Here is an 18,108-nt window from a genome sequence, read left to right on the forward strand (position 1 = left end):
CAGGACCTGAACAAGCTTCTGCCAGAGATGCTGCACAAGCCCTTGGTGACATCTTGTAGAGAGAGACTCTGTGGTCCCAGAGCCCAGGGCTGTTAATGTGACTATTAGAATGTTGATGGTGTGGCAGGGATTGGGTACCTTGAAACAAGGGGGTTGATCTGATGACAGTCCCCCTTTACTGAGCACAGACAGTTGCTGAGCAGCCTTGATGTGTTTCCACTCCCCTGTGGGGGAAACTGAGGCTCAGAAATTGTATAATAGCTTGGTGGATAGGGATGCCTTAAAAACTCTGGAATGGGGCCCATAAGATGGCAAGAAAGACTTGAACTTGATGTAATGAGGGAATTTTCCAAATAGGGCTGAACTATGAGAACGTAGACATATACAGATATCTGTCTGGTTGTGGGGATGCATCAACCCAGTGAACTACCCGCTACTTCTGAGTAGGCAGTGCCCACTTTCCTCCAGGGAGGCCAGATCTAGATGAGCCTGCTGGGCCAGAGCAGTCCTATGTAGAGACATCTCTATGAAACACAGACTGTGGCTGAAGGGGGAGCATGTGTACAGGTGCATGTGACTCCACATCATGCTGGAGAACCATGAGTGTCTTGACAAGCATGTGCCATGCAAGCTTGTTCCTACCACCCATTCTAAATATAGTCTGTAAAGCATCTTATCATAGGGCCTAGGGGAGCTAGGCTGGGCGTGGACATCAGCCCAGGGACAGGACACTCTAGTACTGGCTGGCTCTGGCCTCCTCGGTTCTCTAGAAGAGTGGCATGCCTCCATACTCACAGGCCACTGGTTCTCTCCCAAGCTCTGGGCTCTTCCAAAGGCCCTGCCTTTGGAACCCTGCCTTCCAAAGGCCCACTGGCTGCCTTTGCCTTCCCCATCCCTGGTTCCTCCTGGCTTCCCCTTGGGGGTATGGTTTCCCTGGAGATTTTGAGATGCGTGAGTGGAGGTCTATGGTATGTGCCCTGTTCTCACTGAATGCTGAGTGCTGTGGGACTTTGGGAAGGGTGCAAACCCTCTCTGATCTTCCCTTTTCAATCCTTCAAGTAAAGGAGAGACCACCTTTAGGCACCTACTGAGTTGACAGGAAAACATGGGTTACTGATGGCCCATTTCCACCTTCCTGCATCTGAGGCCCCTGGTTTGTATCCTGTGGGGGCCACTTTGGCCTGCACACATGCTCCTCAGAGAACCTGGATCTGTTGTGCATTGTTTGCAAACTGAATTCTTGAGTCTTGGCTCCACACAATGACATCGGCTTCAGGAGCCCCAGGGGCTCTTAGCCGTCCAAGTGCCGGTTGCTCCAGGGTAGGCGCTAGGGTTTGTGTTCTCCATAGGAGTCATGTATGTCTGCTCAAGCAGTGGATCCCACCAGGCTGCAGATCTTCAGACATACATTCTCCACCAGACTTGCTCTGAGATAGAGGTCAATGCACTGTCCACCACAGGTTCCCCAAGCCTCAGATACAGCCACTAGCCCAGAGGGGCTGCAGGGCTCCCTCCAACCTTGGTCAGTGTTCCAGCCTCCCTGTTATAATCACATTATCTGAGCATACCTGCCCCAACCCCCATCCTATTCCTCTAGTGCTCAAAAAGGTGTGTGTGTGTGTGTGTGTGTGTGTGTGTGTGTGTGTGTGTGTGTATGACGCGTGCGCGCACCTGAGGTCAACCTCAATAGTCCCTCTTCAGTTTTCGATCTTCATTTTTGAGACAGGGTCTTTTTGTTGGCCCAAGACTTGCTGATTAGGCTAAACTAGCTGGCCACTGGTCCCCAGGGGCCTGCCTATCTCTGCCTCTCCGATGCTGGGATTACAGTCACATGTCATCATGCCCCGCTTTTCTAACTTGGGTTCTGAGGGTCAAACTCAGGTCATCATGCTGTGGGCCAAGTATTTGACTGATCTCCACAGCCTCCAAACACGGTTTCAAAAGATAGTGCATATGGTTGGTTAACCTTTCGCCAAGGATGGTCTTCATCTATTAGCATGGTAACCCAGGAAAGAAGGACCAAGATGCTTCCTGAGAGGCTTATTGGTGACAGCAGGGTGACACTGTTGACTATTCTTGGGGACTCTGCTGAAGAAGTTTAGGATTCTGGGTGCTAGGGTAAATGAAGAGGCAAGCTGTGGACATGTGTTATCAAGGTAGGACCTAGGCTTGGGGATGCTGCCTTGCTTGCTGTATGGCTTGGGACGGTCAAGCTTCTGTGAGTCCCACATGGTGGTGCTACTGGGAGGTGATGTCCAATGTCAGGTGTTGCTCTGGGTGCTGGGAGGACACTGGGTCCTGGGCAGGGACTCCAAATTGGAGACCATGTGTTCTTGTTGCTAATTAGTGTAGCTCAATGGAGAGTGGCTATGAAGTTCCATTGACTCTTATTGGTAGCCTGGTGGTCTCTACTTCTACAGCCCTCACAGGGGCAAATGTGGGACACCTGAATAATCAGGCTCTGTGCTTAGCCATGTGTATGACACTGTTCTGCTGTCATCCTTACACCTGCCAACCGAAGTCAGCCACCAAAGGACACTCATCTGCTCATGACCTGTGTTTCCAACTTGGCCAGCAGCAGGTGTAGGCTCAGCCCTGTGTCTTGCACTGACCCAGTTCAGAGACTGTAAAGGGCTTGGCGGAGCTGGAAAGGCAGAGCAGGCAGATGACTGGGCTCCCATGGAAGAGAGCCTGAGACTTCCTCTCAGCTTAACAGTTTCTCAGTCAACAAGCAAACTCCACACATGTACTGTCCTTTACCTGAAGAAGTGCCAGCCAATGGGCCCATGCTGGGCCCTAAGGGCTTCTCTACTGGTAAGGGAGGTTTTCCAGCGACCATTGGGCTGAAGGGAGCTAAACACAGATACCTGGGAAGGAGGGCCATTCATTTTTCAGGACTCCAAGATGCCTGAGGATGCTACTTGGGGCACAGGGTACACTGAGGTGTGCTTGGGGTGCCTACCCCATGGCCTTGGAGGAAGTGCGTGGGCAGAGGGCTGCAGGTCAGATGGATGTTCTAATCTTCTGGGGTTTCTGGACCAGATCCTGGGGAGAGTGTCAGCTGGTGCTGGGAGGCAAGGTGCTGGGGCCGGATTAATACCCTGAAGGATCTGCATTTGCCACATCAGCACACTTAGGGGCTCCTGAGACAATGGGTAAGGTCACGGTCACCACAGATGATATTTCCTACCAGAACCTTTCAATGAAATGAACTATGACCTGAGCCAGGCATAGAAGAAAGGTCTAGAGCCAGTGTGACTCAGGGAGTAGGCAGTGATTAGCTCAGAAGAATCTCAGGCCTGGGAGTCCTGTCCATAGGCCTTTGCACCACACTGAGACCAGGGCCCTCAGTGAGGCAGGTAGGGTCTGACCTTATAGAGGGCTGAGGTGTGGGGGCTGCTCAGCTGGTCTCTGGGGCTCCCCCAGCTTTATAGCATCTCCCATCCACAGCTTGCAGACATTGTGTGGCCCAACACAGGTATGAATGTGGTCCCACACAAAACGATACACTTATTTAAAACCTTATAAGATTTCTTTTTCTCACCAGCCCCACAGTTCTCCTGTGTAGACTTTGTAGATGGCAGTGTCATGCCATAATGTCAAAAGGCTGAACACCTGTAAGCCTGTGGCACCAGTATACTCTTTGGCACAACTGATTTTGATGTTGGTTAAGATATCATGATCTTCTGCAAATCACTGTTGATGGGTGTCTTGATGTAGGTTAGATGATGATCCTAAAGCCCCCCTCAAAGCTGTGGTGTAAACTTATGTAGAAAAAGCTCTTGCCACTGAGCATGTAAGAGGGAGGCCACCATCATGGGAGGTCTGGCACACGCCGAGCCAAGGTCAACTGTCTTCCCGGAAGGTGCCTGATGGGATCTGAGAGAAAAGGGGTGGCCGTTCAGAGAGAGGAGGTGGGGTAGCCCAGAACAGCACGTAGAATGAGGTGGCTCTCCCATTCTGAGCATTGTGGCTTGAGTAGCCAGGCTGAGCTTACTGTCCATGTGGCCCTGTATGTGTCCTATACAGTGTTAGACTCCTAGTCTCCCCATAGGGGGCTGTCTCTTGTTATCCCTAATCCAGGGACTTCTGAAGGTGCCTAAGCCTGAGACCAGCCATCACTTACCCATGACTCCTCACTCTCGGACCCCTACTCAGGGCTTAGATAAGGGAAATTATGCCCAGCCTATGTGGGCATGCATTGAGAAATGTTCATACAGGAGGTGGCCTGGCCCAAGCTTTACCCTGAACAACATGTAGGAGGGGCTGTTGTGAGCAAATGGCAGCCTTGAAGTCTTCCAAACCCTGCCAATTCTATCCAACTGGCATTTGCTATTGGTACCATCCTATGTGCTGATCCTTCCTGGGATAACCCTAAACCTACTGCCCCCTCTAGAAGTCCAGTATCCTGGGACATGTCCACATCTAACCTGAAGCCAGGGAGCTGGGAGTCCAGGTGATGATGAGGGTGGTTGGTGGGTAGTGAGTGAGTAGGGTACCCCTCTAGGCTTCCCTTCCCAGGCAGCATATGTAAGGGGTAGAGTGGAATCTTTCCAAGTAACTCACTGGGGAACAATAGCATACTCCCCTAGACATGACTTGAAGCTCACACATCAGAATTTAGTCTCTGGGATGTTATGCATACAAAGGCTCATGGTACCTTAGGTTTTTACTGGAGCCCAAGAAGCCCACTGAGCATTTATTGGTCTGTGGGGAGCTGTCCCCATGGGGCCTTTGAATGTTGACAGCTTCAATTACAGCCCATGGCTTGTGTGTTTGGCCAGCTCATGGTCTACTGTCAAAGCCATTTGCTTGGTTTTCTTTCTTTTAATTTGTATGTACATGCATGCATGCATGGGTGCACCCATAGAGGCCAAACAAGGATATCTAATCCCCTGAAGCGGGAGTTAAAGGCAGTTGTGAGTCACCCAACATGGGTGTTGGGAACTGAAACTCTGGTCCTCTGGAAGAGCAGCAAGTGCTTTTAGCCATGGAGCCGTCTCTGCAGCCCCTGGTTTTCTTTCTTAAATCTGCTTTAGTTATGGTGAAACACAGATGCTGATATATCTGTGTGCTTATGTCAGAACTGTGATGCTTGCTCTGAATGTGTAGTCGTCCCCACCTCCAGAACTTTCTGTCTTTTTAGACTGAAACTGTCCCCAGCCTTCTGTCTCTGCAGACCTGGTAACTCCAGGGGCCTCTGAAGAGAAGCATCCTGAAGTGTGTGTCCTCTCATTCCTGGCTTATCTCAGCAAGTGTCCTCAAGGTCCACCCATGCCTAGTAATCTTTTGTGTATGACATTTCCAACCCCCCCCTCCAATAACAATACTTTTAGGGCACTTCACACTATTACCATGTATGCTCAACGTCTCCTGAGATGTTTCAGTGTTACATTTTAGGTCCTGGGAATTTGATGGTGGTTAGGCTGAAGGTCAATTTCTCTGGAACAGACCCTGTGCCATTTGCATGTATAGAGCATAATCCTTCTCAATGGGATGATGAGGTGCTCTGGGCTGGGGACAATATCAATATCAGACCTATGTCTGAGTGGGTCTGGTGGCCAGGGTTCTAGGCCCAGCCCTGGCCTCTCCTGGATCAGCTACTAGTCAGGGGTCTGGTATGTATGGAGGAGATCTCAGAGTCATAGTCCCATTTTCCATAGCTGGCCTATGCATGTCCCCATTACTGTTCCCTGCACCCCTATGCCTCCTTCTGGGGCAGCCATGTGGTGCTGGCTCGATGCCATGTTCTGTATTCCCAGGGCACCTGGGCATAGAGATATTGAAGTGATGTCCGATAAGGCATTGGATGTCCCTCAGGGCTGGGTGGCGGACATGGCCAATGAGTTTGATTCAGAGCAATTGGAGAAAGCAGGCTATTGTTCCCAAGAATCTCCTGTTTCATACCCTGCACAGTGAACTCTCTTCAGACCACGCTAGTTTGTGTCTAGGGACACAGGCATTTTCCTGGGCCTTAGTTTGCCTTGCTTTCCTTGGGGGAAATAGAGAGGGCATCTTACAACAGCCTGACCTAGGGTATGCAGGTAGAGTAAAGCCATGGTGACTGTTCTGTAGAGGCAGGAAGGGGGTGGGCAGCTGGCCTTTGAGCTTCCCAAAGGCAGAGACCCTTGGTGCGGCCTCTCTGAAGCTCCCAGCCCCACCCAGGCCAGGAACAGATAAAGTAGCAAATAAGATAATACTCATTTTATCAGGAGTAGATAAAGAATAAACTATGCTGTATAACCCTTTCTCGGGCAGCACAGTGTGTTTAAATATTTGAAGAACTGTTTAGTTTTCGGAATACTTGAGGCTAAAAGGCAGCCAGCACGTGGGGGCAGATTGCCACCATTGTCCCCAACCTCAAGGTTCCTGGGCAGGTCAGCAGGGGCTAGCAGTGGTGAGTGCGTTGCCTAGCTTCTGCCACCCTCCTGGTCACTAGGTGGTTTTCTGTCTGCACTGAGAACTTAGCTGTTCCTCTACCCCAGGATTGGTCTGTGTGTCCAAGGCCTTCCCTACTGCCAGTGGGTGCAGTCAGAGAGTAGGGGGCCTTCCACTCAGCCTTGTTTGGATACCTCCTTCCAAGCTGTTGGAATTTCTACCCACAGGCTGCAGCTGCTGTCCTCCGGAGGCCCATGAGCCTCCTGCAGATGTGGACAGAGTGGTTTGTAGCAGCCATCCCTCCTTTTGTGGCCTATGGGAAGGTCTTTGATCCCTTGCTACACATAAGCTCTCTGATCCCCAGATTCTCTAGCTATTGTATTCCATTTTGGAGCCAGGGCTACCTGACAGGGATTGAAAGCCTAAGTTGTCACCCTGACAGTGAAAGAATCGAAATTCCATTAGGAGATATGTCATTGTCACCTCATGGTTCAGCCTGAGTGACCTGAGGAGCCCCAGGAACCTCAGTGTCCCCTCTGAAATAGCAGCTGGGTTCCAGCACGGTAACACTGTGACCTGTCAGATTCCTACGGGACTGGTGTCACTCTCTGTCAAGACCTGGCCAGGTGATAAGTGAGTGAACCCGGCCACAGAGTGCCCTGAAAGGATTCCTTGACATTGGACCTTAAGGTGCTCCCTGGGTAGCAGGAGGTTTTCATCACGTGTGGTGACACCAGGAGTTTGGAGGCTTCTCAAAGACCTTGGAATAGTCACCACCTCACTTCTAGGTGTTGAGCGCCTGAGGGGTATGCACTGTGCTGTATGTAACCTGTAGCTCCATGAGAGGGCGTCTCTAAGCTCCTACCGTGCCAATGGGGAATCTGAAATGGGGGTCACTTGGCTATTTCACTGTTGAGGGACAGCCAGGGGAGCTGCATCTCTTCATGCTGGTCCTTTTCTGGCTCCATGTGTAACCAATAGTCTGGAGTGGGGCATCTGTTCTATTTTCTATTATCCAGGGATGGACTCAACCCTATTTCTCTGTCTGCTGCAAGTCAAAACAGCACACGCCCAGGATTAGTAAGGTCCCACTATGTGAAGAGTCAGCCTGAGGAGAGAGCAGAGCCCAGCCAGAGAGGAACAGAGTCCCAGAAGGCCTTAAGGGCATCAGAAAGCAGATAGGGATCCATGACTGAGAACCAGACCTCTCCAGCAGGCCTAGATGGAGGCCTAACCTGTGGGTGGGTGGCAGAGGGGTGCTCACCTCACCCAGTGTTTGCTGTGTCCACTCAAGAGCCAGGGCTTCTCAATGACTCATGTGGCTGGTCCATAACACAGGGGCTTCCATGGACCAATGCCGTATAGCGTGACAATCAGCGTGGTTACCACTGGCCGGGGGAATACCACTAGAGAGTCCAGGAGGACCTGGGTGTGCTGTCATGTTGCTCTGGGAGGGTCCTCAGAGCTGAGGCAATGTGGAGAATGGATGTGAAGAAACAATCACTGGTAGCAGTATTGGGTGCCAAGGTTAGAGGCTGGCTACAGCCAGAGCTCTAGGACTGTGAAGAAAGCATGGCAGGAGAGAAGGTCTCAGTCTGGGGAGTGATGAGGGCTGAAGCCTACCCAGGGGTTCTTCTGGGGCCAAATCAAATGTATGCTCCAGGTGAGCATCCTGGTGTGGATGGTGGCCAGGGATCAGTGCCAACTGGGGCTCTTGCCTACTGTGACATGAGGTTACCATAGGTGTGGTGAGAGGGGCAGAAGCTAGGGATTAAATGGAGGTGTGTATGTTGGGGAACTCAGATCTCTGTACACCAGGCTTTCTACTAGGCGCCTGTTCCAGAGATGCTCACTAGCTGGGGGTAACTGCAGGCACTAGGAGTTGGTAGAGATACTTGTCCATAAGTGTTGAGATTGAGGTGGCATGGGGGACTGAGTAGGTACTGGAGCCACCTCTTGGCATATGAGATGGGACCACTTTATAGGAGCAGGAGTCTCTGTCTCCAGGCAGGGCAGTGACAGGAGGTCCTCAAGACCAGGAAGGAGGGACAGGAAGCCAGGACTGGGTCCACTGTTGTATCACACTAGGGATGATGATGTGGGGGAGCTGAAGGTGGAGTGGGCACCTGGACTGGGGTAAGGAGGAGGCTGGGATGTGTTTTGCATGGGGGAGTAAGTGGGCATGACAGATGAAGTGTGTGTCATGGGGGAGGCATGGTAAACTGTGACTGCAGGCTTTGACCTGGTGGGGCAGGCAGCAGAAGGGGGCAATGCGGAGTGATGGGGCTTTTAGCTCTGTTGGTCCTCCAGGCCTCTCGTGGTGACTGCAAAGGCCGGGAATGTATTGAATCAGTCTTGGGAGATATGGGAGACCTGAGTTATACCTCCCCCAGGAGACTCTGTGACTGAGTCAGGCCACTGCCACTGCATGGCCTCTGGGAGGTTGAGGCTGGTGGTCTGAGCCTTGTAAATTGGGGAAACCAGATATAGGATTGGTAGAAGGTGTGTGAGTTCCTTAATGTGAACAGGGGTCTGTGCTAGGGCCCTGATGTCTTTCTGTATGGCTTCTTTGTCTGCCCCCCCTTATGGCCCTGGGACAGTGTGCCAGCCCTCCCCCCCCACACTTCCATTCTGATCTCCAAGAACCTGCCATAGGGTCATGCAGAGTCTTTGAAGCACCACCCTCCCAAGCACCTCCCTATCTGCTACCCTGTCCCTTAAATGGGGGCAACTTTGAAGGCCACCTTGGGTGGTGATACCCAGGGATGGAGAGCTCAGTGGAAGGGAGACTTATCATTTCGGTGTGCTTGGAATCAGAGCAGGTGATGACTGGACCCTCTGTGTGTTAGCTGTGCCTTCTGGGTGCCCTCGGGGTACAGGTCCTGGCTTGGCCCTTCTTTCTTGTGTCTCTCCATTAGCTGAGGGGCTGTACCCTCCTGCATTCCCGGGCACGGAGCCCCCAGTTTGTAAAAATGGTTTTTTGAGCTTCAGTTGTACACCGAGGCTCTTGGACATTCTGAGGCTGGACTATTGGGTCTCTTAGGAGACCCCGACCTGTGTGACATTCCTGTGGATTGGCTGCTGGGCCAGAGCAGTCAGGTGACAGATGATCTTGGGATGGGGGTGGCGTGGCCACATAGTGTGGCATTTTCAAGGTCTATATGTACATTAAGACACCAGTTTGGGGTCCATCCTCATGATGGTAAATGGTTTCCATCCTATGGACCCCATGTCTGAGTACACTAGCTAAGGGATACTTGGGGTTGCCAGTGCTAAAGTGTGGGGTGTCGGGAAGGAGGGAGGTAGCAGGGCAGCTGGACCAGGCACTGACCATATGCCCCCTGTTTCACAGCTTCCTCATTGTTCTGGTCTGCCTCATCTTCAGTGTCCTGTCCACTATTGAACAGTATGCTGCTCTGGCCACCGGGACCCTCTTCTGGATGGTATGTAGGCACCCAGGGACATCACTGAATGTCATCACTACAAGTGGAGGAGGTGAAGGAGGGCTGGGTATAGTAGAGTCATCCCTGGTCTCCATCACCCTGGTACTGGAGTATCGGATAGGGCAATTCCCCTGCATCCATGCCTGCCAGGACTCTGGGCTATGTGTTGAAGGTCAGGAAGAACATAAGGGGCCTGGGGCTGATAGTCAGAAAGGAATTTGTATGGAGAACTTTCAAACTGGGCCTAGAAGGAAGGCAGGATGGCATGGGTACAATGGCACTGAGGGGGGGGTGGGGGGTGGGGGGGGGGGGGCATTGCCTAGGGCTGGGTGATTCCTGTGTGTGTTATTGCTGACTCACGAGTCCTGCAGGTGTCCTATCCCAGACTCTCTCCCAGTCATCAGGGTGGACCCTACATCAGCCCAGGAGACTTTCATGCACCATGCAGGATCACCATGGCAGTCCTAGTGGGCACAGCAACTACCTTGATACACAGCTCGGGTCTCCCTCTCTGCAGACCAGGCCTGGGACATCTCTCCCATGTGCCCTGTCCCAGCATAGAGTAACATGTGGAAAGTTTGAGGAATGGAATTCCCAAATGCCAGGGTCCAGCCACATTCTATGAAGGGCTTGAGGACTGTCCTGTATGACCCACATACTGTGAGAGACTCGGGAGACTGTCTTTTATGATGATCCATACTCTGTGAAGGACTTGGGAACTGTCCTGTGTGACCCTACACTCTGAGGAGCCAACTGTGCCTTCAGGGTACTGTGTGGTGTGTGAACCCACATGCTTTGAGGGACTGAAGGACTGTTTACCTGGCACCTGTGAGCCCTAAGACAGGGCCAGGGTTGGATATTGCAACTGAGGCAGACCCTGTTCTGGAGCCTGTTGCCATGAGAGCAGAGTACTCCATGCATCACCATGTTGGGCCAGACATGGGGCCGTGTGGACTTTAGAAGCAGCACTGATGCTGCCATGAGGCTGCTGGGAAGGCAGGTGCAGGCCAGCATGGCTGGGACTATGGGGAGAAAATGGTGACTGGAGCAGGCTAATGTCCTTCTGCTTGGGTACATTTTTTGTTTTCCTCTTGTAATGGGATGTTCCTGATGCTCACAGGGAGCAAGGACCACAATTAGCTATCCTTCAACTTAGGTGTTTCTCTGTTACATCTATATAGCCTCTGTCAGTTGGGAAGCTTATCTTGCTAGATCTTGAATCACAGTGATGGCCACTCAGTGGCACACATTTTTTCATGTGTCAACTTTATCTGTCCTTTATTGCTTCTAGATTTTGAGCCACAGGGAATATCCCTTTCCTGGGTCATAGAGGTCTCTGGTTCTGGCCTGAATGTGATGTCTTCTTCCTCAGGTTTGAGCAGTCATGTGTGATACTGCCAATGGCTTTGGGAGTCTCCACGAGAGTGTGAGGCAGGCACTGTTCCGTCCCATCTCCAGCTTTCCAGCGCAGAATGCCACTTACCCCAAACCCCCCATTTCCCCTCACCGTAGGATGTGTGTCTTCACTGTGGACCAAATCAGACATGGGTCTTGCCTGGAAGTACTCAGTTCTCCTCCACAGGCCATTGGAGGGTTCATCTAGCCAGGCTCCTGTACCCTACAGTGGGCTCTGTAGTATATTTCAGGGGCCCCTGGCAACTTCCTTGTCCCCACTCCCAGCCTGACTCAGGACAATGCACCCAACCCAGGACACACCTCATGTTAACTATGTTGGGGATACCCATATGGCTGTGGTGCCAGGCAGTGGTGTGCTTGCCTCTGTGGGGGTCACTGTGGTTTTGCATGTGGTTTTGGCAGCTGGTAACATGGACAAGCTGTGACTGGAAGTTGTAGTCATTAGAGGGTGACTTCTCTTCTGATATTTTTCTGACACCTTTCACTGTGGGCCTCAGGCTATGCTGTCCCCGTACTTCACAGTGGTGCCTGTGCCTATGAACACTGAGCTTCAAGTGTGGGCCAGTTCCTTGGGCTTTCCCAAAAGCAACATCCAGCCAGTGTGCCTATTCTCTAGTTGGTTCCGTGTGGCTGGCAAGATGCTATCAAATCTTAGCTTGACGTGTTGGCCAGCCAGTCTCGATTTCTTGGGTGACATCTCTCAGTACCAGAATCTAATATTTCATGACCTGTCCAATGGAGCTTTTCTGTTTTGTTGGGGACTTTTGCATGACGCTTGTATTCTTCTGCAGGGTGAGAGGACCCTGGGTTCCTTAGTCTTATGTGTGATGATATTCCTATAGGTTCTTCTCAGGATTGTTCCCTTGCCCTCTATAGAACTAGTTGTCACACAGGCAAGGTCTAGTGTCTGGCTGTATTGTGAGAGGACACAGCACCTGGCTGCTGCTGAGGGGGATGGCCCAGGTTCCTCCCCAAGGAGCTAGGGTTCTGGAATCCCTGACTTGGGACTTGGTCTGGAGAGCCTGGGCCAACGGTACTTGTGTTGAGCTAGTTCTTGTGTTGAGCAGGGCCTGATAGTCAGAACACTCCCCTGGAAGTTCTGTAAGCATGCATCTGTACATGCATTCATGAGAATGTGTTCACACAAGCATGTACCCATGTATTCAAATGGACACATGTCTATATACAGCTGTGTCTTTAAGCAAGTGTGTGTTTGGTCTGAGCATATGTGTGAGTGTGAGTGGACATTTCCATGTGTTTGATTTCTTGTATACCTGTGCACTTGTGTGTAAACTTGTGTGTATCTGCATATGCAATGTGTTCATGCCTATGTGTAAACAGTGTTTTTATATGTAACTGTATGTTCATGGGTCAATATGTGTTCTCGTGTGTGGGCCCATGAATGCACCTGTTCCATTTCTCATGTGGTAGCTCCAGACTTGGGGTGATTGCTGCCATACCCGCCTCATCCACATTAACTTCTGGTTTAGGCTCCCTCTCCTGGTGGCCTCTGCTGCCTCCCTCAGGCCAGGCTCTTTCTGTGGCCTGTGTGCCATCTGGTGGCTACTCTTGGAATTACACACATTGATCCTACAGCCCCAAAGCCAAGGCGGGTGTGGGTGGGACCTTGTGATAGCCACTCCCCCTACCCCTTCGCTCTGTGTGAGCCGGTCTCCACTCCCAAGGCAGCCCCTCCCAAGTCTGTTCTGCTTCCCAGAAGTGGCTCTTTGTCCACTGCGGTGAGGGCAGTGACCTCATTACCTCCTTTGTCCCTTTCCCGTTCCCTGGACCCTTCCTGCCTCACGACAGCTAGGGAGAGACTTTATAGGACAAAACCCCGAGCATCCCAGATGTTCCCTGGGTGGTTTAGGATAATTTCCAACTTCTCTCTCACGGTCCTCAGAGTGCTACACATTTAAGCACACCCCCATCTCCAATCCTCTCCTCTTCATCACTCACTCCCAACTGCCTCAGGGCCTTTGCACAAGCGCTGTGCCTAACAGAATTGCTTCTCTGCTATGAGGGCTGACCTCTGGTCAGCTCTACATACTCCCTTCTGGAATACTGCTCTTTTCTGGGCAACCTGGGTGTGGTGGGGTTCTGTGAATAGGCTCAGGTCTCTCTTGCATCTTTCCACTGTGCCAAGGGAAGCTTAACACCCCAGTTGCTCAAAATTGTATATCTAAAGTAGGATACACAACCTCCTTCTTAAGTCTTGTTCCCAGTCATGCCCCATAAGGACACCCCTGAGCCTCAGTTTCTCCATCTGTAAAGTGTAGGGAAGGAGAGTCAACCTCAACCTTGGCCTTTCCACTGACTTTTCCACAGTGTGTGTGTGTGTGTGTGTGTGTGTGTGTGTGTGTGTGTGTGTGTACGGTGCCCGAAGAAACCAGAAGAGGGTGTGGTATATCCCCTAGAGCTGGGGTTACAGACAATTGTGAGCTGCCCAACGTGAATACCCAACCAAACTCGGAACCTCTGCCAGAGCAGCAAGGGCTCTTAACTGCTGAGCCATTGTTCTGTCCCCCACTTTGCCACAGAGCTGTGTCCTCCCTTGCTGGCCTTTGGAGGCCATACCTTCCAGGGTTTGAACTGGCTGGGTCTAGAGGCTCACTTCAGAGTCATGACCACAGATGATGCTGGGGACAGTAGGGACGAGGAGGGCATATGTCCAGACATATGGACAAGGAGAGAAGTGTGTGACTCAAAGAGCCAGGTATATGGGGTGGTGATATCTTCCTGAAGGAAAGGGTGGTGGCTGAAGGGCTAGGTAAGGAGGAGTTGTGTGCTGTGGCAGCTGCTCGTGGCCCCCAGGAGGGTGGATGTGTCCTAGCTCAGGCAGCTTGTCAGGGTTATGGATTCCAGGCCTCTGGTGAGAATGGCTGCTGGAGCCCCAGGCTGAGGGACACAGTGTACAATGCAGGTGCTACGTGCTGTGGATGGGAGTGGGGTAAGAAGCAAAGGTGTTTGCTTCAACCTTGGGGCAAAGGACAAGGTAGCCTCTGCCGGACAGTGGAGACACCAGGTGGCGCTCTTGTCATGCGCGTTTCGACAGCCCTTGGGCCGGGCCCAGAGTGCTGAGCGCGGGAGCCCAAACCACAGCCTGGGGTGCCCCACGGGGGCCAGGGCGAGGGAGCGTTGTGAGGGATTCTGGGAGCACATTGGGTAAATGGCGGAGAAGAAGTCACGCGAGGCTGCGTTCCCCCAACCCCAGCGCCGATACTACTGCCTCAGCGCCTGGCTTTCGCGGTGCCAGAGCCCTGTTATCTCAGCCAGGGCCAAGGAAGCCAGGCGGCCTCTGAGGGATTAAGCATTCTGCTGAGCCAGGCATATTCCCTGGGCCTGAAAAGCTGTTCTTGGAGAAATCTGGGCCCTGCCAGGCCAGGGTCTGGCTGGAACTTTGATCATGCGTGTTGTAGGTGTACTTGGCCTTGAAACCTGTTTGTGGCCCCATAGAAGGCATCCCCCACCCCAATCCTGCTTCTGAATCCAAAGCAGGCTTCATGTGCATCTGTGGACGTGGCGCACATGTGTGTGCACGCCGTGTACGTGCACTTCTGCTGAATGTGCATGCACGCCGCCAAACCCACCCACCCCTGCTTGCAATAGGAGACCCTGGCCAGGCCCAGGTGCAGGGCTGTTTTTTGTCTCTCAAACCCCAGCTTGTTTTCAAATCCCACACAAAGACAGCTGCATTGAAAAAGTACTAACACAAACTCCAGCTCCATGAGCCCCCGTGGCCCGCATACCAGGGAAATGTCCCGCCATGCCTGCGGTTAAAACCGCTGTGAGCTGCGGCCGGAGGCCTGGGGGATGAGGTCATCTCTCCAGCTTCCTCCCTCTCTGTGAGGCTCCCAGGCCCCGCAGGGGCGACCCACCTCCCTGCAGCTGGACCCTTCCTGGCCCGCCCTGGCTTTCTGCAACTCTCTTGGCAGGCCTCAGTTTCCCAGGGGCAAAATGAGATCCTGTGGCCTCTCTGAGTCCTTGAAACAGCCCTCGGTGGGTCCCACTTTCATGTGGAACAAGGTCAGCTCCCTAGGCCCCAGACCCTCGTTCACACTCGGCAGGGCCTCACATGTACTCACATTCATTTTCACACCCTTTCCTGCCAGGGGAGACTTATTGGCGCTAAATTCAGCGCCTAGCTTCATGTCTTTGTGCTGTATCTGGGCTTTGCTTTGCTTTATTTAGTTGGCTTTCACGGCCTATCTGTTGTAGAGTGTGTTTCTATCTCTTGATCTGCTGCTGCCAGCGCCTGGAGTTGTAGCTGGTGCTTTTTTTTTTTTTTTTTTTTTTTTGGCTACGACAATGGCTCAGGTTGTACCCGGTGCAATGTTGGTGCTTGTACTACGTTTGGCCATGTGTCACACTGCCTAGTCTGGTATCCTATCTGGAATCTCTTGTGGGGGCATTAATACACCAGCCACTGGCTGCACTCGTGGAAGCCAGTGTGTTCACAATGACTCTGTCCCTGAAGACTGGTTTGCAGACGAGGGAAGGAGGTTGAGTTACTGCTACCCAAGGTCAGGAGACCAGCAGGCAGCTTGAGCTTTCCACTGACAAACCCAAGGTTGCCTCTCTGTGAGGCCCCAACTCTCTTCTTGGAGAGGTCTGGTTCTTGTAGCTTTTAGGGGTGCCATCCAGCTAACCATGTATCCTGTAGTGTTACCGGCTCTCTCCTGGGCTCCTGGGTCCTCCGGGGAGACATTCTGTCTCTCTCAGGACCAGAGCTTCTATTCCTGTGTCCTCAGCACACCAGGTTCCTATTGTCCTAGTTTATAGTTTGCTACTTTAGAAGATCACCCCACCCCATGCATGCAAGATGCCCACCTCTTTGGTTGACTTGTTTTCTCCTGCATTCATTGAGGCAGAGAATATCTATGAAGCTTCAACTGTGTTTCAGGCTTTGGGCTGATGGAACACAGGCTGCCGACTCACACTCTGAACTTATACTGCAGGGCCCTGTGGACACGGAGGCCAGTCCCCATGGCCTTTTGCAGCACCCTAGGGCTGGTGTTGGGGCTAAGCGAATGAACAGACATGGGCTTAGCTCTGTGTGCAGCCTCCAGGGTATCTAGAGCTCAGGAGGCTTGGGAGTATCTCCAGGAATGGCTGGCACCCTCTCCAGGGAGACAGCTGCTCCGTGGTTTGGTCTAAGCGGGGGGATGTGGCCTCTAGTCTCAAGGGTAACCTAGGTGAATGGATGGGGCTGGGCTGTTTATAGGGACCACAAGGCCTCAGAGCTGTGCAAGGAAGTCACGCTGGCGGGATTCTGAGCTCCTGTGTCCTGCTAGGTTTCTAGAAATGTCTGCCATGTTGAGCTGCAGCAAAGCTGCTTGCCTCCTAGCTGCCCTTTCTGTGGAGCTGGATCCTCCTTCCCAGAGTCTTTTGAGTGCTATTATGGTGCCCACGAGCAGGGGCAGGAACGGTGGGCATTTCTCCTAGTATCTTTCCTCTGTCAGCTGCTAGAGAATGTAGAGCTTGCCGGCAGCGCTGAGACCCTGCCTATCTGCCTGCTAGGGGCCAAGAAGGACATGGCAGCACATAGACCATAGACTGCAGGCTTGTGGATTCTATTTTTTGTTTGTTTGTTTGTTTGTTTCCAAACCAGGATAGAGACTGTGTGGCCCTTGAAGTCTACAGCAAGTTCTTCATGGCCTCTGAGAAAGTGGCCAAGCCCCACCCTGTTCAGCAGGAGAATTTGCAGAATAATACTTTTTTTATTTTTTATCATTTTTCATTGTTTTGAGACAGCGTCTTGTATAGTCCAGACTGGCTTCAAAGTCAGAGATCCACCCACCTCTGCCTCCTGAGAACTAAGATTAAAGGCATGTGCCACCACAACTAGCAACTTTGAGTGGTCTTGAACTCCTAATCCTCTTGGTTTCAAATGAAGCATGTGTGTTTAAATGGTACTTAGATTGCCATGTCCTAACCACGTGGGTGTGCTGTGCTGTCCCACACTGGCCTGGTCTTTGTGGCCTAGGATGGTTTGTGGTCTATTTGGTTTCACAGTGTCTTTCTTCTGTATTCCCATGTTGACACACAGTTGTTCCTAGTTCATACCACTTTGGATGACTCTACCTGAGGCCTCTACTTAGTTTTCTCAATTCCATCTATGTCACTGTTTTTTCTCTCTATAAATACATCATGTTGGGTTTTTCCAAGTCATTGAGACTGTGTCCCTTGTCTTTAGAAAGCCAGCGTAGGCCCCCTAAGAGAAGACCTTCTCCTTTGTAACTGGCATGGTTGGCTTTAGTGGTCAACTCAATACAACCTAGGGTCACCTGGAAAGAGAGGGATTGCCTGCATTGGGCTGAGCTGTGGACATATCTGTCAGTGATTGTCTTAAGAACTGATGTAGAAAGACCCAGCTCACTGTGGATGGTACCAAGAGGCAGGGCAAAATAGAACTGAGCACAAGCAAGCGAGCAAGTGAGCATGCATGCATTCTTTTCTCTCTAATCTTGACTGTGGATGTGATGTGACCAGCTGTTTGAAGTTCCTGCCTTGACTTCCCCATGATGGCAGACTGTAACTTGGAATTGTAAGCTAAAATTCGCTCTTTCTCTTCCTCTCCTAACTTGCTTTTTTCCCCCCAGGATATTTTGTCAAAGCAACAGGAATGAAACTAGGTTGAGTGGGACACACGTCCTAGGAGGTCAAATTAGGAGCTTGGGTGGAAATGGCAGGGCAGGTTATCTCTGCCACAGTGTATACAATTTAAGGGCTGTGAATTCTAGGTCACCAGGTTTATGGGGTTTAAACTGGCCACCACCCTGCCCTGTTTCCTTTGTGCAAGGCCTGTACTATGTAAGAGCAGGAAGGCCAGCATCCTCAGCTGCCACCAGATTTCCTGAACCTCCCAGGC

The 18,108-nt window shown here is 51.8% G+C and overlaps 1 protein-coding gene across 1 annotated transcript in view; it reads left to right on the forward strand.

The window, feature by feature from the left end:
* Positions 1-18,108, forward strand: part of Kcnq1 (potassium voltage-gated channel subfamily Q member 1) — a 310,859-nt gene that overhangs the window by 34,589 nt on the left and 258,162 nt on the right. Inside the window, exon 2 of the mRNA XM_036172121.1 lies at positions 9,731-9,821. Coding sequence (XP_036028014.1) covers positions 9,731-9,821 — 91 coding nt within the window. The remainder of the gene's footprint in view (positions 1-9,730; positions 9,822-18,108) is intronic.

Source organism: Onychomys torridus, chromosome 1, assembly GCF_903995425.1.
Source record: "Onychomys torridus chromosome 1, mOncTor1.1, whole genome shotgun sequence".
NCBI lineage: Eukaryota > Metazoa > Chordata > Mammalia > Rodentia > Cricetidae > Onychomys > Onychomys torridus.